Here is a 22,770-nt window from a genome sequence, read left to right as displayed (position 1 = left end):
AGGAGAATACAGTGGACCCTTGACTTATGAACTCCATCAGTTCCTGAGAGTTGGTTTAAACTCAAGTTGGTTGTAAGTCAATACAGCTGAGATGTGGATGTTTACCAGGGTACACGTTATAGATTACAAGAGGCAAATGAATCTTCAATTAATGTAATTAACCTAAGTTGTTCATATGTCGGGCTGGTCATAACTTGAGAGTCCACTGTAGTTCAGAAGTTCATGTGAGAGAAAATGTAGCTTGAACTAGAACCATGATAATGGAAGATACTGGATAGATTCAAGATGTATTTGTTGGTCACCAGGACATAGTGATGCATTGGGTATGAGTGAAGGGGTCAGGTCCCTTGAGCAACCGGTAGGTTGCATATAGCCTAGCTAAACAGAAATACTGGAGGAGAAGCAAGGTGAGGTCAAGAAGAGATTTCAGAGATCTGCCCAAGCTTTGAATGTTCAGAAGTAGAATAGACTACTTTAGAGCAAAAGTAAAATAAAATTTAGAGGTTACTATCATCTTGATAGAATGTGAAGCCATGGGAGTGAAAATAAGATTGCTTAGAGAATGTAAAGTGACAAATCACAAATTGAGCCCTAAAATAAGTAGAGTTCAACCAGTAGAATAAGAATCAGCAAAGGAGGCTTAGATGATACAAGTAAAGGGAGAAACCAGGAGAGTGACATCCTGTATGCCAAACAAAAGAGTGTTTCAAGAAAGAGAGAGATGGACTTTGCCACATGCTATAGAAAGGTGGAGGGAGATGAGACAAATTTTACTGGCAATATGAAAGTCATGGGTGGCTTGGTCAGCTTTCTTCCTGAAGCAGTGTGGATGGAAACCAATTAAGACTGATTGTAGGGCACATTGAAGCGCCTGTAGTCAATTCATTTGAGAAAATTGTGAAGGAAGGTAGTTAACAAGTCATCATTGAAGAAAAATTGGGAATCTAAAGGAAACATGGGTTTTGTGTGTTTTGGTTCTGCTTTTTAATAACAGATTACTAGAATCCAGTTGAGTGGGAAAGGACCAAAAAGAAGGGGAGGTTAAATCAGCAAGGCGCAGAAGTAATTGATGGTACAAGGTCTTTAACAAAGATGGACGGTACAGTTGAGGGTAATGTTAATGAATTCTGCTGACGCCAGTTTGTTCAGTTATGTGATTTTTAAGTAGAATCCAAAATTTGTTTCTAAACAATACAAAAGTAAGTTTTATTTCTTTAGAGAACAATGAAAATATGTCCCATGGCTTGTAAAGACCTTAGGTTTTTTTCCCTTCTCTCAGGTTACCAATAGTAAGGTAGTGAGAAGAAATTGAGCTGCTGTTAGGTGTCGTAAGCAGCCTGAATCTTGCTGACATTGCATGTAAATAACACAGGTCTTCTTGGCTTAAGTTTAGGAAATACAAGAATTTCTTTGTGGCTGTAACTATGAAATGACTTAAGGATACATGGTTCCTTGGTGTAGCTAGTGGATAAAACAAAGCTTCTAGATATACAGATTTCTAACTATTGATGACTGGATATTGTTTATTTATAAAGCCACATAATATAACAAGATTTCTTTAGTGTTCCTGGAGTAATTACTTCAGCTAAAACGGATTCTTTTAAAAACTAATGATTATCATAAATTCTTTTCTCACAGAGAGCATTTGACTACTTCAATTTAGCAGCTAATGCTGGCAATTCACATGCGATGGCTTTCTTAGGAAAGGTCTGTATATCCTGGGAATGTATTATGCAATAATAAAAGATGTTTGCATAATAAGCACATATTATATTCAGAAGTACAGTGTACCAAAAATAAATGGGAAATAAAATGTCCAGTACAAAGTTGTATCTTGTCTTGAGGTAAATGCTATTCTGAGGCATTTTCTTAGGCAACTTAAAAATACAGTATTTGGCCATTAATATGTTAATCCTCTGTTGAGTATCTGAGCTCTGCTTTGTGGCATTTTACGCAGTAATGACAAATTTACACCTTATGTTGTACAGTTTTTTGCTGAGGTTGTCACAATTGCATGTTTCCTTTCATGCAGAATGAAGATAAGAGTTCATTGAAATTTATCTACAGAACTGTTTAAAATTGACAGTTTAAATACCTACTTCTCAGTGTAGTTCTTTTGGAAACATGTACATCTAAAGAATTACTGAGTAGGGCCCGGGGATTTAGCTCAGTGGTTCCGCCACCTGCCTCGCAAGCGCAAGGACCTGAGTTCCATCCCTGGTACCAAAAAAAAAAAAAAAAAAAAAAAGACTTACTGAACAGATTCCATAGAAGAATCTCAAAACTTCTTCATTATTTAGAAAACTAATGCAGTATAAGCCAATGGTTATTTTCATGTACAACCAGATTCTAACGTAAGGAAGTTCAGACAGACTGTATCTCAGAGGTTTGTACACATAGGAAAGTCTCATCAATATTTCCCATGTGATCACAAAGGCCTGATAACTACATTTAAATGTTCCAACATAGCATGGAAATTGGTATTACCCCATCCATTTCTGTTAAGTATTTAAAAACTTTTTTTTTTTGGCCCTTGCTTTGAATTACTAATTAACCCTACCTCAGAACACAACTTTGTTAATTCTCCAACGTGTACTTGGATAATTAATGGCACTGGCCATTCTGTTTTCCTTTCTTTTAGTCTCTTGTTATATTCCATACCTGATACTCTCATTGTTTAATATTTTAAACCTTTTTTAAAAAAACCTTTAGGTATTTTTTGTCCTGAACTTAAGATCTATCATTTCATTTCCCTTACCCTGAGAGAAGCAGAGGTGGGCAGGGGAAGTGAATCCTACTGATGGCCTCCTTGGCCTCCTCTAGCCACCCACTTGAGCCCAAGGCAATCATTAGCCATGTGACTGCCCTGGAATAGACCAAGACAGATTTGTCTGCAGGTTAAAGGTTTCTTCTTTTGAGATGAGTCTGTAAGCTGATTTTATACATTTGTATTTATGCATAAATTATAAATTTGATGTGACATGAAATATATTTTTGCTTTTAACTCTAAAATACTCTGTGGAGGATACTAAACTTTGGAAAGATTTCATGAGACTTAATAAAAATCAAAATGAGTTGAGATTTTTAAAAATGTAATTGGAGAGAGAGTTACTGCACTGACCGAAACTGGGGTGTGTTTTCTAGATGTATTCAGAAGGAAGTGATATTGTACCTCAGAGTAATGAGACAGCTCTACACTACTTTAAAAAAGCTGCTGACATGGTAAGCCTTCCTGACTCGATGTATTGCTAATATTTAACAAATGTATGACATTGAAAGATTAATCATAACCAAGTCATGCCATAAGTCATTAAAGGTCTGTATGTAAATATGATTCATGTGAAAATACTGACTGGACAGTCTTCCTAATAAGCAGGAAAAATTTTTTTAGGAACTAGACTGTTGAATATTAACTCTGTTTCAATTTCTTTGAGAAGTTTCCTAATCAAGGAAACATTGATCTTAGCAGTGGAATTGGGAGTTATATAACCTCCCTTATTTGGATGGCAACTTGAAGTTTAAAAGGTTACATAATTGGGCTTTTTTGATAATCTTAATACATAATTTGGCTTTCTTTGGCCCAGAGAAAACTGCATGTGTGTAGTGATGCTGTGTCTCTCCAGCATGTTCACTTACTTACCAACCTCGTGTTCCCATACTCCAGCTGTCACCTGACTGCTCTTCAGAGGAGTACTGTTGGCCCCTTTGTTGACACGTTTTCTGTTGTGTCAGCTTTGGTGAACTCTGGATTTCTCTCTTTTGAATCTCAAAGCAACTATTATTATTTGAGTATCCTTGCTCTGTGACACTTTACTAATCTTAAGTATATCTTTGCCACCTGAATAGTGGCATTGCTGTCATTACATTTGACTCTACCCAAGGTTAAGAGGGAAGATGTCATGAAGTAGAGTCAATAGTCATGTGACATCTTTTAATCTTTATGAAATATGTTATTCATGTTTTATATCATAAATCCATGATATAGATAATCGTAAGTCACTAAAATTTAATTCTAAATGAATTACTGCTTACTCTTTGTAACCAGATTCCTGTCAGTCCCACCAAATGTCTGACAGTTAGTACTATGTTTCGCCTGATAGGAAAGGAAAAGTTTTGAATTGAAAACTATTAAAACATGTTTTGAATGTGTTTATGAATGATTGCTTTTGTAGTCATTTATTCTTGCCCACTTTTCAGTGAATTCTTTTCACTCTTGTCTACTTTCTCTGGATTTCAGGGCAACCCGGTTGGACAGAGTGGGCTTGGAATGGCCTACCTCTACGGGAGAGGAGTTCAAGTTGTAAGTGTTCAGCTTAGTGTTCTCACTCGAATACCAATCAGCTAACGAGGTCAGGCGGTGTTCCGCCGCTAGTGTCCAGTCAGCCCAGGGTGCTCATTCCATGGTGCCTAAAGTTGAGTGTTTTCCCCTTGTCTCTGAGTCTGGCTCCCTGCCGTGTCCTGCCCTAAACCCCTTTCTTGCTGTCTTCAGAGGATGGCTCCAATTCTGGCATCTTCTGACTTGGGTGAAGCTGTTCACTTTTGTCTCTGCTCTTTGTCCTCCTCACTCTTCCCATTTCTCTAAGACTAAATACCTCCCTTGCCTACTGCTTAAGTCAGTCTTACAAAATGCTTAAGTCTCCTGTTTAGGAGGGAGAAGCTTTCCATTCTGCCCTTTGCCCCTTCTAGCTACCACCTCTCTTCTCCAGCCCTCAATACAAAGCGAAATTTCTCCAAATAATAAACTTCATGAAGCCACTGTCATTTGTCCTGTAGTTCTTAGCAGTACTGCCCTCTCTGTCCCTCTCTCCTAAATGCCAGTCCAGTTGACATTTTTTGGTTCTACTTCACTTGAGCTTTCTCTTCCCTGGGGCTCTGTGGCTGCTGGCTCTTGGTTTTCATTGGCCATAGTTTCTCATTCTTCAGTGCTGCCTTTTCATGTTGGGTATCCCTAGATTTGTGATGTGTTCCTGTGATCTCTCCAATCAGTGTGTTCTTTTAATTTGGGCCTGAAAGTAAGATCTAGATTTAAGAGTGTGATCTGTGGTTACTCCCAAACACAAAACACAGTGGTGTGGTCTCGCTGTGACTCCTCCTAGTCATTTTAGGATACCGAAGTGTGGAGCAGTCTTTAACTTTTCTCTGGATAACCTTTGCAATCTAGCGGTCATAGATTGTCTGGTAAGGTACACAGAGCAGGAAAAATTAAGGAGAGAGGTTTTTTTTCTTATTCGATATTAGAAAAACTGGTTTAAAAGGATTAGTTGGTTAATAGAAAAGGGTGACGATTTCTTCTGGTCTCATATTCTAGCTTTTATGCTGAAAGCAATCACACAAATTGTTTTACAAGACTTTTATTTGTTTTTCTTCAGTCTTAAGTATTTATTGCTCTACAACTTGAAACATTAATATCTGTAAAAAATAGTCCTTTTAATAACTCTTGAAGATATTTTAGTTTCTTTTGTTTATTCTTTTTACTGTGAATCTCTTAACTTCTAAATGTGTCAGCCCTTTAAGCCTTTTCATCATTTGATGTCTTTTCCTATAGAATTATGATCTGGCACTGAAGTATTTCCAGAAAGCTGCTGAACAAGGCTGGGTAGATGGACAACTACAGCTTGGTTCTATGTACTATAGTGAGTAACGTTGGAATTAACTCATTTATGCCAAAGGTTGCAATTTTTGCATGAAATTCATACATATTACCTAGAAAAGCTCAAGGAACAAAAGTTTGAAGAGAAAAAGTTTTATTATGTTCCATTGTTATGTGCCATTCTGAAAAATGGAACACAGCACATAAAAGGTTTAACAGTGAAGACACCAAGACCTAAACTAATGTATTTTCCGCTAGGTGGCACGATGATATGGAAAAGAGGGCTGTCCAGTTCTGGCTTTAATGTTCTCCAACTCAGTTGTGTGTGTGTCTTGCGGTTTGTTCACTGTAAATTAATCAGTATTAATATATTAATCTTTTTAAATCAGGTTCACTTGTTTACTATGAATTTTGACTTTCCTAACAGTTTTATTCCTCATAGGGAAGTCTACTCTGATGCTTACCCAAATCTTAATTTAAGGCTCTTACAGACCTTTTATGTGACTTTTTTTTTCCTTACAGATGGTATTGGAGTCAAGAGAGATTACAAACAGGCCTTGAAGTATTTTAATTTAGCTTCTCAAGGAGGCCATATCTTGGCTTTCTATAACCTGGCACAGATGCATGCCAGCGGCACAGGTGTGATGCGGTCCTGCCACACTGCAGTGGAGGTGAGGTGCTTCTCCTGGCCCATGCAGAAAGTGGGTTTTCCTTTTCCCAACAAGGGGCTGGCCCTTTCATTCTGGCTTTCTTTGCATGCTTTCTTCTCCTGTAGAAAAAGACTTAGCTTTCTTACGATTACTGTACTAAGGGAAGACCCTGGAGGTCTGCGTAACTGTTGTACTTACTTAGTTTGTCTCTCTGTTAGAATAGGTGTTCATGAGAGCAGATGGTGGTGTGTGCTGTATCTTGGACAGTATCTGGGGTGTGTGTGTGTGTGTGTGTGTGTGTGTGTGTATAATCAGCATCAAAGAGAAAGAATGTGCTGAATGAATGCTCCAAAGGGGAATGCTAATATCTCCTAATTGGAAATTTTCCTCTTTAGCTCCCTCAGACCTGACAAATCACAGTGACATTGATAAATGGTTAGCAAAGTTTCTAAATCTCTCTGTGCTTTAGTATTTTCACTTGTAAAATAGGACTGCATAGGAGGGCCCCTCATGAACTACTCGGCCGGACTTAGTGTGTTACTATCCATAATATACATACACCACTAGGATAGTACCTGGCTAGAGTGAATGGTATATAATTCTTTGCTGTTTCTTTATAAACATGTTAACTTCTGAAGAGTAAATAAAACCAAGCTTCTAGAGATTCAAAGAGTAAGCTTAACAATCACTTGTAGCCCAAGGTTCAGAAGTTAGTTTTTGGCATATCTTCCCTTTTTTCCCTCTTCTCATAGTTGTTTAAGAATGTGTGTGAACGAGGCCGCTGGTCAGAGAGGCTGATGACTGCCTATAACAGCTATAAAGACGGTGGCTACAATGCTGCAGTGATCCAGTACCTCCTGCTGGCAGAACAAGGGTACGAAGTGGCACAGAGCAATGCAGCCTTCATTCTTGATCAGAGTAAGGTTCATGTTAGTTCTCCTTATGTCTAACTGGGTTCATTAAACATTTCTCAAAATACAGTGGTTATACAATACATTTTCCCAATATTGGATGCCTAGAGCTGTAATTAGTAATTAGTCTCATTATTGGTACAATGGTCAAAACGTGTTTCAGGAAGTAGCAGCACCCCAAATCCATTGACTCCTTTGAGCTCAATCTTTTATTCAGATACTTGTTTGATTTCAATACTCACGTAATACTTTTTATGTGCCACACATCCACACTAATTTGCAAATGAAGCCAAAATTCTAGTGCCTTTCCTTGACTGCTTAATTTGTACTTTCTTTCTTCTCCTGTAGAAGAAGCTACCATTGTTGATGAGAATGAAACTTATCCCAGAGCTTTACTACATTGGAACAGGGCCGCCTCTCAAGGTGAGTGGTTAGTACTAGGATAAAAGTTTGACCCAGGGACCTCTCTATTGATTTTTATCTCCCATGAACATTGTCATGTCATTCATCACTTTAAAATTAAGCAAAGAGGGCCAGGGATTTAGCTTAGTGGTGCCACCACCAGCCTCGCAAGCTCAAGGTCCCAAGTTCAATCCCCAGTACAAAAAAAAAACAAAAACAAAGATACTGTTGCTTAACTTGATTACATCATGATCAGAATTTATTCTTTTTTTTTTTTTTTCCGGTACCAGGGATCAAACTCAGGCCCTTGCACTTGTGAGACAGGAGGCAGCACCACTGAGCTAAATTCCTGGCCCAGAATTTATTCTTAAAATGATAACTCTAGCGCCGGGGTTTCTAAATTGAATCGTACTGTCTTTGTACTGGATATTCCATCTTACTATGGTTTGTACTTTGGTGTAGTTGAGGCCAATTTATTATATAAAATGAGACTTGAATAGAATGTGTAATAGAATATTAGCCTAAAAGTCAAGAGGACACTGTCTTAGTTACTTTCTCATTGCTGGAACAAAATGCCCAATACCACCCACAAGTTAAAGGAAGAAAGGTCTATTTTAGTTCACAGCTTATAGAGGTTTTAGTCCATAGTTACCTGGCTCCAAGGCAGGGCAGCATGGCAGAGGGGAATCACGGAGGAGAAACAGCCCAAGGCATGGCAAGCAGGAAGCAACAGCCTTCCTTCTGCTTTTGCCTTTTCCCTCCAAGCTGCAAGCCTATTAGTTGATGCCACCTATACCCAAGGTGGGTCTTCTCTCTTCAGTAAGTCCATCATACCCACCCAGAACTGTACTAAACAAATCAGTGGACTAATGTAGTATCACTCACCCATAATCACACACCCATGATCCAGCCACTCCTAAAACTCCCACCTATGAGTGCATGAGGTTTTCTGGAGACATCTAGATATAAGCCATAACTGACTCTAACCTTTCCCTTGTCTTTTTCTTTTTAATATATCTTTCTCACACATACTCTACTCAACAATGCCTGTCCCTTCTTCAAAACTAAGCAATGGTTAAACTTTTTAAAGATGTGAACAGTGTGATAAAGTAGATCACAGTCATTTAAGAGGAATATTTAGTAAAACAATACTGCTGCTTTGTTTTATTTTTCCCTAACTCTTACAGTGCATTCTGCAAAAGAGGTATATTTATAGTTTAAATTTTCACTGACCCTATGGCTTAGACAAGGGTTGTATTATAAAGTTTGTGTACTATGAATTAAAATTCTTTGTTTTATATGAGCATGTTAATGGAGATAATGACTTTGGTCTGTTTTAAGCACTTTATTTATTGGCAGTTTTGCATTTAACTTCTTTAAGGCTATACTGTGGCTAGAATTAAGCTTGGAGACTACCATTTCTATGGATTTGGCACTGATGTAGATTACGAGACTGCATTCATTCATTATCGTCTTGCTTCTGAGCAACAGCACAGTGCACAAGCAATGTTTAACCTCGGATACATGCATGAGAAGGGCCTGGGCATTAAACAGGTGAGTGTGGCTGCTTCTCAGCAGATGTTCAAGTCATGGGATGGTGATGGGAGATGCCTGCCTTTGTATGGAAAGTAGACTTGCTTTGGAATTCCATCAGATGTTAGGCCGTTAAGTTCCAAACCTGAGTTGTTATTTTGGAAAACTGCCCTGGAATCTCATCTCCCAGCACACACACATCAATCTCTGCACTGTTAGAGTGAGGGTATTAAGCTGAAGACAGATTCATGAAACAGAAATGTAGCGTGCCTCTCTTAACAGCTCCTTGTTTAAGAAAATATCTCCATCTTCAGCCAGATTCTGTGTTGTTCCTAAAATTTTTTATGGTTTGTTTTTGTTTTTGTTTTAGACAGGGTCTCACTGTGTAGTTCACCCTAGTCTTGAACTCCCTCTGTATTCCAGGCTGGCCTTGAACTCACAGCAGTCCTCCTGCCTCAGCCTCCTGAGCCCAGCTTCCTAAATTATTTTAGAATAAATTAAAATTTTTTCTGATGAACTTATTTCTGATTCTTATACCTTCCTAATGAAGTCTGACATTCTCTAAACCCATGGTGTTATGTTTTTGCCTGCATAACCTCAAAAGAATTTTGAAAAAATTATGTATTCCGAATTTTTAAGTTGACATTTAATATTTGTCTTATGTTGGAAAAAATCTAAATTTCAGCAAAGCCAGGCATGGTGGCACATGCTTGTATTTTCAGCACTTGGGAGGCAGAGGCAGGAGAATCACAAGTTTAAGGCCACCCTGGGCTACATAGTAAGACCCTGTCTCAGTCAGTCAACCAACTAACCAGTCAACAAATTCCAGCCATTTTAAATACCAACATTTTTTAAATAAAATTATTAAATTGCTCTTAAAATGTTCATTGGAATCTAAATAACAAATGATATCTACCATTATTGATTTTTATATATAAAGCAAGTTCTTTAGTTGAAAATTGTATCTTTATACCTCAAAGAACTAGGACTAGAGGTCCCATTTGACCCAGCTATTCCCCTGCTGGGTATCTTCCCAAAAGAATTAAAAGAATCATACCACAGTGATATACATGCACCCATGTTCATAGCGGCACAGTTTGTAATAGCTAAAGCTTGGAAACAGCCCAAGCAAGTGCCCATCACCTGGAAACTGGATAAAGAAAATGTGGTTTTTTTATAAAATGGAGTACTACTCAGCCATAAAGAATGAAAAACTAGAGTCATTTATAGCTAAATGGATGTATATCAAGGCCATACTCTTAAGTGAAATAAACAGGACACACATGTGTAAATACCAAGTAGTTTCACTAGTGTGAGAAACTGATAGTGTAAACAAGAATTAAAATGATTAAAATGAATAATTGATAATTTGAAATAGGAAAAAAGGTCCAAAGACGAAGGAGTGAAGGGAGGGGAAGGGGAAAGGAAAAGAGGGAAAGGAAGAACTATGAGAAAAGAAAAGAAAAATGGAAATGAAATCTATGTAAATAGGGGAGGGCGGAGAGGGTGAAGGGCGCACAGGTAATGGGGAAAAAAACAAGAACCAAGATACATCATGTACAGGTACAAACACCCAATGATAAATGTAAACGAATTGTATACCTAAAGTGTACCAATAAAATGTACCAATAAAATTAATTAAAAAAAAGAAAATTGTATCTTTAACTTTGCTCCTTAACTTTATATTTTTAGCTAGACATGGTGCACCCCTATAGTCTCAGCACTCGGGAGGCTGAGGCAGGAGGATTACTGTGAGTTTGAGGCCAGCCTAGGCTACATAGTGAGTTCAGGGTCAGCCTGAACTACATAGCAAGACCCTGTCTCAAAAAAAAAAGTTTATATTTTCAACCACTGCTTCCCCATATAAAATTACATTCTAATGTTATATTTTTAATGATTAGGTCTTTATATATATTTTTTGTTTTGGTTTGGGTTTTTTTTGTTTTTTTGTACCAGGGATTGAACTCGAGTCCTTGCGCTTGCGCAGCAGGCGGCGAAACCACTGAGCTAAATCCCCGTCCATGATTAGGTCTTTAATGGTCAGTCCATCATATTTTCAGTTTCATAGTTACCTGAAACAATTACACAAATTTATTTTGAGCTTTATTTTCTATGATCTAGAAATTTTAAAATTAATGTTAAAAATTTAGATGACTAGTCACAGCTGGCCAGTTATTAATACATTGTTAATCAAATCAATAAAATAATATGATTTTGATTTTTTAAAACTTTGTGTTTTTTAAACAGTAAGTATGTGTAACTCATGTATAATTAATGTATGTATAATTAGCACCAATTCTGCTTTTTGTTTATATAAATGTGTGACTGAAACTTGTTCACATAAATAAGTTTGTAGGAATAGAAAATAGTCAGTTCTTTCCATTCCTTTATCGTGATATGCCAAACATCAGTGATCTCGCCTTAAAACAGTTATTTTTAAGTGCACCGTCCACTGGCTTGATGAGGTGCCCCTCGTTTATGATAAAAGGAAAGAATCAGAAGCCAGCGGCTTGGAGGAGGAGGTGTTCCAGACCACTCGAGCCATTCACATTCATTTTCTGGGCAGAACACTGAAGAAGCTTCGCTGAGACTTCTGAAATGACTGCTAGTCCTACCCCTCGCTTCGTCACATTGGCCCAGGGTAGACTGAAATTTGTTAATTTCAGTTTGCTAATACACTGTTTTTTGGCAAATTGCATTTTCTAAAATATTTAGTTATTTCAACATGTAAATTTTTATATTATAAAGTCATCTTCACATTTGCAATATTAATTATTACTATTAGCTACTTAAATGTAGTTTTATCAAAACTCTGGGGCTGTAGACCCCATGCATTCAGTTTTGAGAAGATCTCTGCCATGTAACTTTTTATTTTTAATTTTTTTTTTTTTTTCAGTACCAGGGATCAAGCTTAGGACCTTGTGCTTGCCGGGCAGGCACGACACCACTGAGCTAAATCCCCGGCCCCCTGTGTAACATTTTTTTTTTCTTTTTCGGTACCAGAAATCAAACTCGGGTCCTTCTACTTATGAGGCGCGAGGTGGAACCACTGAGCTAAATCCCCAGCCCTCATAAACATTTTTAATGAAGCCTCTCTTGGTTGTCAGGCCAGTCAGCCCAGGCATATATTTAAGGGATACAACTAATAACTTGCTTTAATAATAGGTTATAAAACAAAAAAATTAAAGTGTACTTCTTATAATTTGATTTCTAATATAAAATATATAGTAAATAGTATAAATTTTTATGACAAAAAAAGGCATAATATTCTTTTGATAAGCATAGGGGGAAGGAACTTGAGTTCAACTTTTGAGAATAAATATTCCTGTACGAATATCATAATAGTTCTGTTACTTTTTATAAGACATCATGATTACCTTTTCCTATTTTTCCCTATTTTTAAATGAAAGAAATACTTATACTGCTGCATACTAACCATTTCACCATCTAGTATAGCTAGAAAAATGTAAAGTAGGGGCCGGGGATTTAGCTCAGTGGTTCCACCACCTGCCTCACAAGCACAAGGACCTGAGTTCGATCCCTGGTACCAAAAAAAGAAAAAAAAAAAAAATAGGAAAATGTATTAAGTAAAGATGAGGACAGTTGGAAACAGGATTTGCTAAATCTTAATCACCCTGTTGAATTGTCTACAGTTTCTGTTATCACATAGTTTGAACCTATGATCTTAAAAAATAGAGCAGTCCAAAAAATATTCGTTTTTTTGTTTTGTTTGGTTTGATTTGGTTTGGTTTGGTGTGGGGGATGGATCCTAGGGCCTCGGACACACTAAGCACATGCTGTACCACTGAGCTACACCCCAGTCCTGCGCTAATGTATTTTTTTTTTTCTCAAATTCTTTTATCGGTACATTTTAGGTATACAACACATTTACATTTCTCATTGGGAACTTGTACCTTTACATGATGCATCTTGGTTCTTATCTTTCCCAATTCCTAGCCCTCCCTTCATCCCCTCCACCCTTCCCTATTTACAAAGACTTTATTTCCATTTTTTCCATTTCTCATCATCTCATCATCCTGCGCTAATATATTTTATAAAAATCAGGGACACCATACTATTGGTATTTTTTGAAGGTACCATTCTTTTTAACTAATGTCATACCAAGGACAAACTGAAAGTAACCGTATTTACTTATGGGGGGGGTCCTTTTTAGCCCTTTCTCATGTCTCATGGGATTCTTTCCTATGAGTTTGGTATTTTTCAACAATAGTCAGGAATGGAAGAAGAGAGATTTTTAAGTGAAAACTGTCACAATTCCCACTATCCCATTCATTCTAGCACATACCTGAATTCCCAACACTCCACCCTGAGCCTAAATTAATAATGACTTCTGTGCTCCTTTATAGAAATACACCTAAAACAAGATGTCCTGTAACAGGTTTTCAATTCATCAATACCGGAGCCTTCTCCAAAACCAGTGTTTCAGGGTGTGTCTCCATGCGATGAGCCCCGAGGTCTTTCTGTGCCCAGGCAGTGCGCCTGAGGCAGGCTGGCAGGCAGCCGAGCCGTGGGGCTTTCTCTGCAGGGGAGAGAGGTGCTGAGCACACAGCCTGTCCTCAGAAGAGAGCGTGTGTGGACACTGAGGACCTGGAGTGTCGAGGCCTCTAACACTGAGCAAGACAAGCGCCTCTTGGAAAATCTTGAGGGAACTAAGAATTTAAACTAAATCAAAATGTCTTACACTGAGTGATGTTTAAGTAGGAGAAAACAACTTGAAACTTGGAGCTCACCCTTTGAATCTCCAGGTTCACGGTAGCCATGCCTGCGTGCAGCCAACAGGATGTTACATTGGAGGAAAGTGAGCTAAGTGTTGTAACTTCTTATGAAATTCATCAAAATTTACAGTTAGATAATTAAAGAAATCAGAAAACTTGGGTTTTTCTTTAGGTGAGGAAAATTCATTTTTCTTTAGGTAAGGGAATTTCATCTTAAAATGAAAACTTGAAAGGTAAAACAAATTTTCCTAATATAAAAACTAAGTAAGTATTCTTACCTGGTTTGACACGGAATGAATTTTGGTCTTTTGCCTGTATTACAGGATATTCATCTTGCAAAACGCTTTTATGACATGGCAGCGGAAGCCAGCCCCGATGCACAAGTCCCAGTCTTCCTAGCACTCTGCAAATTGGGCGTTGTGTACTTCTTGCAGTACATCAGAGAAACAAATGTAAGTGGTCTGTGGATCTTTTAATTAAAATACAAATGATACCACTGTCTCAGGCCTGGGAGTTTGTATTTAATAGTTCTGGGACATAGGGAGGAAAACCCTGGGAGTGTCGGGTCTTGTCCCTTCTGCTCACCTGAAGCACCAAAAGACCTCATCAGGTGAGGACTGAGTGTAGACGCAAAAGGATTTAGGCAGCATTATGAATTACTGTAGTTCCTAGTGCTCAGGCACTTTCCGTTGGTGCGGGTGTTTAGGGAAAACCGAGATGGACGTGTGGCAGTGGAAACCGAAGTTAACTAAACACAGTAAACATTAAGTCAGGTGACTGCCGGGTGAGTATTTGAACCAGTACCTTCAAAAGGAAAAGGGAAAAAGGAAGAAGAACCTGAGAAACTGCCCAGGCTGTTGTACTTCATATTTCTCTGGTAATAAAACATCAGTTATAATTGCCACCAGAATTTTCTTCCCTAAAGATAGCTTGAGTTGTTTAAATAATCTAATAGTAGAACCTACACAGGAGATGGGTTACCTGTTCTCCTCAAAACCATCAACTTGATTTAATAAAATGTACAGGCAGGTGCACTTAGAATCTACGAGTTTTACACTAGAGTTCTCCCTAAAATGTTCAGAACCCTTGTTAAAAAACAAAGGCCATTTAACTTTAGTTCATTCAGGACCAGGAAAGGTTGAGGTGTCAGGCCTTCGTCAGTGTCTCCTAGGACAGGTTGGTGCACTGCTGCGGCATTAGCTCGAGATCAGGCTTTCACTGACAAACGTAAATGTAATCTATCTGCTCCAGCATCGGCATTGGTGAAGAGAACGAGACTGCTGTCTCTGCCACCTGAGCCCAGCTCCTGAAGTCCTCTAGACGTGGGGCTCCCCGGTTCCTGTGTGTGTGTAATGCCAGCTGCCGGGACTGTGGAGCAGCAGGAGCCATGGTGTGCTGCACCCTCTGCCAATTGAAACAGTCTTGTTCCTCTGATTAAAAAGCTACTCATGTAGCAGCTCACTGACTCTCCGTCAGGACTACATCAGACCCCTGTCTCCCACAGCCTTAATCACTGGCTGCAGTCGAGGGCAGTGGTGGCCAGCCTATGGCATGTGTGTTGTTTTTCTTTTCTTTTTCTTTTTTTTTTTTTTGGTACCAGAGATCGAACTCGGGACCTTAAGCTTACTAGGCAGGTGCTGGAACCACTGAGCTAAATCCCCGCCTCCATATTGTTTTTCTTTGAAGACAAAAGATGCTAATATATGAGTTGTTTTTTCTAAACTAAAACCTCAGTATTCAGGTTTAATTGCAATGTTGGCCCTTTGTGATAAACAAGTGGGATTTGGGTTGCTATTTGGGCACTCGTCTCTCATAGGTTTGCCATCACTGGTCTAGGATGTTTGGTTTTTTTTGGTACCGGGGATCACACTCAGGTCCTTGCGCTTGCGCTTGCGCAGCCAGCGGCGAAACCACTGAGCTAAATCCCCGGCCCATTGGTCAAGGATTTGATGTTGCATTATACACCATACTGAGTAGATTGTGTGTTTGATTTTTTTAAATACAGAAATGTAAAAGGTAGTAAAATAATCCTATCACCCAGATATTCCAAGTTTTAAAAAAGTATTGATGGTAAGAATGTCAGTACAGAAAAGCACAAAATCTCCCATCTCAGGTACCTTCTCAGGGAACACGGTAGTTTGCAATTTTGTTTCCAGAAAACCTTAGTACCTATACTTATAAGACCTTTTTAAGTATAATTTTATTTAAAGGAATACCTCATGTTTACTGTTTTGGGGGTAACAGAAAATGTCAGTAATTTCTCAAAAATGACAGTAAAACCAAAGTCTCATAGATGATGAGCATGATGATCAATTTTAAGTTCAAATTCATATTAATACAGTTTTAGTTAAAACCTAAGAAAAGCACATTATTCACCCAGATACTCAAGCTTCAAATTCCTGCAGTTTTTCGTCACACGAGAGAAGTAGCGGCACACCTCAGCTGTCCTTAGAACCGACCTTCACAGCCCCTGTGCCGTCACCACAGATAGATAACAGGTGTTCCCAGATGCTGGCTTTCTCCTCTTGTTCCTGTATTGCTCCAGTGTTCCTTTCAGACATTTGCTGTGAAAAATGGTTGGCAATTGATACATTATATTACTAATGAAAAGAACCCTATGAGACATTTTATATAGCCAGCTGCTATAAAATTATAGCTCAGTTCCTGAGACACTTTATTGTGAGCTTCAGTTGAAGGTTTTTAAAACACATTACAGAATATTCCAAATAGCAATTATCTTTTAAGTTCCATATTTCTCTCTAATTTGTGATGTAATTTTCACAGTCCCTTGCCTGACATTGAAGTAGTAATGATTTGTGTATTATTTTCATTAAGATCCGAGATATGTTCACTCAGCTTGACATGGACCAGCTTCTGGGGCCCGAGTGGGACCTTTACCTCATGACCATCATCGCTCTTCTCTTGGGGACGGTCATAGCCTACAGACAGAGGCAGCACCAGGACCTGCCTGTGCCCAGGCCTCCAGGGCCACGGCCAGCCCCGCCCCAGCAGGAGGGGCCACCCGAGCAGCAGCCACCCCAGTAATGGCCACCAGGCCCAGCCCGGAACCTCTTTGCTTCGAATTGCATTTGACTTAAGACTCTGGATTGGTGGCCACGTCCTGAAGAGGCACAAGGAAGTGTCGAATTCTTAAAGCTGCTTAGAATCTGATGCCTTCATTTTCAGGGATAAGTAACTCTTACCTAAGCTAAGCTGAATGTTTCAGTGCCATATGACATAACAACTCTCAGTGGCTTTCCTTTCTTTTTTTTTGGTCTGAAAACAGGTGAGACACTCAAAGTAATGTCTGCTGTACCAGCTGTCTTTCTCTTGGGTCCTTTTGCTCATTCTCTCAGTGTGCTGAAGTTCTCACACCAAACATCTTTAAGGTCTGTGCATCAACACTAAGAACTGATGTAAAAAGGAAAACCCAGTTAGTTGCAAGTTAACTGTAAACATGCTTAAAAGTCTGAAAGTAAAAAACAAAGATATCTTCAGAGTGTTTTGGAACTGCTATAACTGAGCAACTTTTACCAGTCCACTTGCAAGTATTCATATGCAGCATATTTTTTTCCTTTTAAAAGAGAAAGTTGGGAAGTTTCTTATTATTGGCAATTGTCACACTTCATGCCATACCTCTCTCCTTCAGAATCTGAAAGGCTTTGTTGAAAGAGTTCTGTGGGAACTTCACTTCCTTGTAACGGAATACGTGTAGGATTCTGTGAACAGACTTTGTTAATGTGAGTCTGCCTCACCTACTCAGTGTAATTTGCTGGTTTATTTTTAATATACAGAACCTTGATCTAGAAGCCAGAGGCTGGACTAAGTGGGAGAAGTTAAAAGCAATACTAAAAAAACTTCAGATGAGGTAGCAGCACCATAGACACGCTTTCCCAAAAGTTGAAGCATTTGCTCCCAGGTTTTATTTTACTTTGCATTTCTTACTGCACAAAGAACCGATCACCTTCCTGAACTCTTCAGATGTGAAATACCATTTTTAGTATATGGCACACAGTAACTACCATTATGATACTAGAAGTCAGAGCCCTGAAGACGAATTAAACTCAGTGACGGAGAGCAAGGCCTGTTTGTAACTGTTCGGTGTGTTCAGGTAGCTTTTCCTGTCTGACAGTTGCATGTTACAGGAGAAAGCCAGCCACTTGCTTCTTGATCACACTCACGTGTGCCCGGTGTTGGTGGCATCAGGAAGTTCAGGGCCGCTACACCATAGAATTGCCTGGTTAGACAGAAAACAACAGCCACAAAGAAAATTGGCAGCTTTGCAAAGTCACTCAAATGAAAGTACCGGAACGTAAGCTGAATTTGGATTCCTTTGTATCATCAAATGGTGGGAGCTGATCTGAGATTCACCAGTGAACAAGCAATCCGTGGATGTTTTCTCTAACCCTCGTCTGCCAGAAAACTTGAAGAATTGTCATGCTATGGATTTTGAAGTCGGGTTGTTTTTAGAACTAGATTTAATTAATCAACAGTGAACATGAAGGCTTTAAATGTGAACTTGTGTGCGTTTTTGTGTGTTTATTATGGGAAACCCGGCAAGCAAACTTTCCTCCCAGATACTTGCTTCTGTTTGAAGAGGTGGCCACACAGAGGACCATACATATAAAAGTGTATCTGTGAGAGAGCGGAAATCTGTCCTTAAAGGTGTGATGTTGCCTTGGGCAGCCCTTGTAAATACGAAGACTTGTTTGGTCTCCGACATTTAGAGATTGGACTGCAGGTGGCACAGTGTGTGGGCATCTTCACAGATGCCTTTGCTCCACCCCTTCAGAGCCAGTATCCAGGAGAACAGCCACGCTTCATTTAGAAAGCACTTTTAATTGATTCAGCTCAGTGACACACCTGCAGTCCTGGCCACTTGGAAGGATGAGGCAAGAGGATCACTTGAGCCCACAAGTTTCAGACCAGTTTGAGGCCATACACCAAGACCCTGCCTCAAGAAACATGAAAATGCTTCTAAGAGATGGCTGCAGAGTTCCATTTCCCCCCCGCCAGCCACATCCTTTCTCCTCAAACAGCATTTTCAGATTGATCTTTACTTCCCTCCACTGGTACTCGGAGAAAACACTTCTTAAATCAGTGTGCACTACCTAAGGCTGGATGGGCAGGTGTGGTCTTGTTCTTCATGTACTAACAGGCTTCTTGTTCATCTACCCCTGCCATGTCCTTTTTCATTATCATTATTATTATTATTAATACTGCAAGTATCCTTCCCTTGGCTTGTTTCTACCTCCTGTTTTTCCCTGGGCCTTTTGCTTCCAAAAATTTAGATAGTATGTTTAACTCAGCCCTTACGGCTCATTTTAAATACTGTCTCAAAATACTTGGTTCCCTTTATCTTTTGGTTCGTGAGACATGGTACCAAAGCAAATAGGAATTGGGTTTGGTTTTTGTCCTAAAAATAATGCATAATACTTACCTAATCAAATGGCATCCATTTGAATAAAATGACAGTAACTACAGCTAGTTAATGTCAGTGACATTAAACTAACTCCAGGAGTCAGGAGTTCTAGCATTAGGGTTTAGAGTTGCCAGTAGAGGATGGCGTCATCTCTCATGCAGCCCTTCCCTCCTGACGCTTCTGCAGCCTTCTCAGCCTTCAGAGGTGCGAGACGCTTCAGTTTCTGTCTCTGTGCTTTGCTCCCTTGCTCAGCCAGTAGTTTCAGAACCTTGAAGCCATCTATTTTGTTTCTATCTTATTTTACCAAGGTGGCAGTGGTAGGTTTTTTGGTTGTGTTTTTCTTTTTGTGCTTGAAGTTTTTGTTTCTATTTTCAAGGTTAGGCTTGTCTTATTTTTGGAGGTAAATCACAGGTGGTTTTTATCCACAGTTGACTATTTGGCATTTAAATTAGATTATGAACTATTAAAATGTTGACATTCTGGAGGACACATTGCTCTTCTGCATATAAGGGTAATTCCTGAGAGTGTTAGCACCAAACTGTTTGTCTCTGTGCCATTGGAAAAGCTTAGAAACTTCTGCCAGCAATCTGGTGATGATCTGATGATGGATTAAATTAAAAAGCCTCCAGGAAATGCACACACACATACACAGCTTTTTGTGCTTTATTTTTCCTTCTCTTCTCTGCTCCTCATGTCTGTTCTTTCTTTTTTTCTTTTGGTACCGGGGATTGAACTCGGGTCCTTGCGCTTGTGACTCATGTTTGTTCTTCAAACCAATGTTCTGGAAGTATGCATGCAGGCTTCTAAATGAAAACCACAATTCTTCATGTGTGTAGCATGTGTACTAATGTCTATTTTGAGGCAGGGTCTCAATAGGTTGCCCAGGCTGGGCTCAAACTTGCAATCCTCCTGCCTCAGCCTCTCAGAGAGCTAGGATTACAGGCGTGTGCCACCATGCCTTGCACTAATGTCTAACTATATCTGCAAAAACTTCCTTGACAGAGGTTTGGACTAACATTTCACATGTGCATTTCAAAACAAGATGCTTCTTTACCTGGCAAAAAGAACAGGGCTACATTTGTTCCAGTATTTGTTTTTAAAGTGAACCTAATATATATTACACAATATTGTGACTAGAAATATGCAAGAAATAATTAGAACAAAAGAAAACCACTTTTTATGCACATGTTCTCATCAGTCATCGCTCAAATAGGAGTGAAAATATTAAATGTCTGAGTGGTATATTGTCTGAGGCACTACCTGGCTTTTAAATGTGTTGTCGTTGAAAAACTATATTTCTCCAGCTGAAATTTGAAGAAAATTTAAAATGACCCCAAGTACAATGATTTGTATCTAAATTGACCTGTTACAGAAGTAGAGATCCAATTTTTGTACACATGGGAAGGGCCCCTGTCTATGCTCAGGGCACCCTTTCATGTGTCGCATTTTTACTGTTTCGATTGACACTCCGGCTAACACTACTTCTCTTTCATTGAGAAAAACAAAGTTGTTATGAGCAAAGTAACCACTATACATATGTAGGAGAGGAAGTTTCAAAGACCATCAGCTGGCATTGTGAAAGAACACCGTGGTAGATTCTTTTTGTAAATTGATTTTGTATTTAATGAAATGCAGTATACAGACTGGCGAAGTGTAATATAATTGTGTAAACAAACAAACCCTGTTAATAGAGAGATGTACAGATTCGTTTTGTACCGTATCTTGAACCTTGTGAAATAAAGATTCCGCCTCTGGGTATCTGTGTTGTGTAGTGTACCACAACCATACTCCTTCCCACTCACCCCTCTTTTACCCTGAATGACTCGACTTTTTAATTTTTTGGAAATTCAGAAATAGCTGGAAACATTCATTCCAAGCAGTTCGAATCCACCTTTTGTTTGCAACTCCTGAAATTCAAATTCTGAAAGTTGAACATTGCTCTAGGGAGAAGACGGATTTGCTAAGAAATGTCAACTGTGGTACCTTAGACCCCGAGCAGCCTTGATACAGTAGAGCACAGTTCACCGTAACTTAGCCCAATCTTAGGCAGTCAGTGTATTCGGGCCTTCTCTTATTTCAGGGAGTTTTTTGGGGGGGAAGGGTACTGGGGATCGAACTCAGGTCCTTGCACTTTCGAGGCAGGTGGCAGAAGCACTGAGCTGAATCCCCGGCCCTCAGGGAGTTCTTAAATAAGGCTTGCATAGACACACACACCATACTGTACACAAAGTCTGTGTAGAATATGATGTAAATAAAGGGGAATGGGAAAGAAAATATTAAGCCAAGAGCCCTTAGATGCAAGTTAGAGGCTGGGGATGTCACTCGGTGGGAAGCTCTTGCCTCATGTATGAGGACCAGACTTCAGTCCCCAGCAGCAGCAGCAACAATGCCAGTTAGAAGTGGGCTTCAATCTGGCCCTCAGCTTCCTAGCAGCCAACTCAAAGAGGCAGCGGAAGGGACATGTTCCAGCCTGGGACATGAGATGTGAGGGAAAGTCTGGAGGTGAGGCGGCAGTGCTTACTTCAGAGAGCAGGCCGCTGAGGCTGCAATAACCGCCGAGGGCAGGTTGGGCATCAGAGCCACAGTTCAGCCTGGAGTTGGAGGTGACGCCTGCTCACCACTAAGCCCCCTCTGACAGCTCATTTAAATGAAGTCCCAGGGCTGGGGATATAGCTCAGTGGCACCAAGGCTGCCGCAAAAGGGCAAGGTCCTGAGTTCGATCTCTGGTACCAAAAATAATGGAAGTCCTCAGTCTCTGGATGAGAAACAGCCCCTTTTCCTTTTGCTTCCTTTAGGGTCCTGGTCCAGATTGGTTTTACCAGTTTTGAAATTTACTTTCACTGTCATTGCATAGATCTGAATTACATGTAAGTAAAAGCCTAGAAGTACCTAGGGGTGGGGAACACTTGGGAGTCTGAGGCAGGAGGATTGTCGGGAGTTTGAGGCCAGCCTGGGCTCCATAGTGAGTTTAAGGGCAGCCTGAACCATACAGTGAGACCCTGTCTCAAAAAAAAAAAAATTAGAAGTAATCTCTGTCATGGGAACTATGAAAAAAGCAGAAGGAAGTTTTTACCTTCTGGATATTTACCACAAATAAAAATAAAATTGGCTTTAGAATCAAAATACTCAAAAGCAAATGCTCTAATGCTTTAAAGCAAAATGAGCTTTAGAGCTCAAAAAGAAGTACTGCTATGTCATGAACCTTGTATACTTGTGTGACTTCTGCTATGGTTTCTACATAAGCTTACAATTGGATCCTGAGAAACAGGATACTATCAGTCTGGTAGAATTTTCAGACTGACAATGTTGTTACATTTTGGGCAAAACTGATTATCCTAAAGGCCAAGTTATTTTTCTCTGGATTAAGTTCTTTTAAACAGGACCTAGCCTGGCTGATTAAAAGCTGAATTGTGAGTTAAATGCCATTTCTGAACACCTACATAGTTTTCTCTCCTGTAAACTGGGTAGAATGTGGTCGGTCAGGTCGCTGACGGTGGAACATTCATGTAAGTATTTGTTCTTCAAT

The 22,770-nt window shown here is 39.4% G+C and overlaps 1 protein-coding gene across 2 annotated transcripts in view; it reads left to right on the top strand.

The window, feature by feature from the left end:
• Positions 1 to 21,002, top strand: part of Sel1l (SEL1L adaptor subunit of SYVN1 ubiquitin ligase) — a 58,892-nt gene extending 37,890 nt beyond the window's left edge. For both annotated transcript variants that reach the window (XM_004837100.3, XM_004837102.4), the window contains 10 exons: positions 1,639 to 1,707; positions 3,145 to 3,222; positions 4,238 to 4,300; positions 5,546 to 5,633; positions 6,113 to 6,261; positions 6,993 to 7,158; positions 7,500 to 7,574; positions 8,935 to 9,107; positions 14,146 to 14,274; positions 16,658 to 21,002. In XM_004837100.3, coding sequence (XP_004837157.1) covers positions 1,639 to 1,707; positions 3,145 to 3,222; positions 4,238 to 4,300; positions 5,546 to 5,633; positions 6,113 to 6,261; positions 6,993 to 7,158; positions 7,500 to 7,574; positions 8,935 to 9,107; positions 14,146 to 14,274; positions 16,658 to 16,867 — 1,200 coding nt within the window. In that variant the 3' untranslated portion in view covers positions 16,868 to 21,002. The remainder of the gene's footprint in view (positions 1 to 1,638; positions 1,708 to 3,144; positions 3,223 to 4,237; positions 4,301 to 5,545; positions 5,634 to 6,112; positions 6,262 to 6,992; positions 7,159 to 7,499; positions 7,575 to 8,934; positions 9,108 to 14,145; positions 14,275 to 16,657) is intronic.
• Positions 21,003 to 22,770: the final 1,768 nt, after the last annotated feature.

This window comes from Heterocephalus glaber, unplaced genomic scaffold (genome assembly GCF_053883595.1).
Source record: "Heterocephalus glaber isolate CG9 unplaced genomic scaffold, H.glaber_assembly_v1.0 deba00001608, whole genome shotgun sequence".
Lineage (NCBI taxonomy): Eukaryota > Metazoa > Chordata > Mammalia > Rodentia > Bathyergidae > Heterocephalus > Heterocephalus glaber.
The sequence above is the reverse complement of the archived record's forward strand: the minus strand, read 5'-3'. Positions and strand labels throughout refer to the sequence as shown.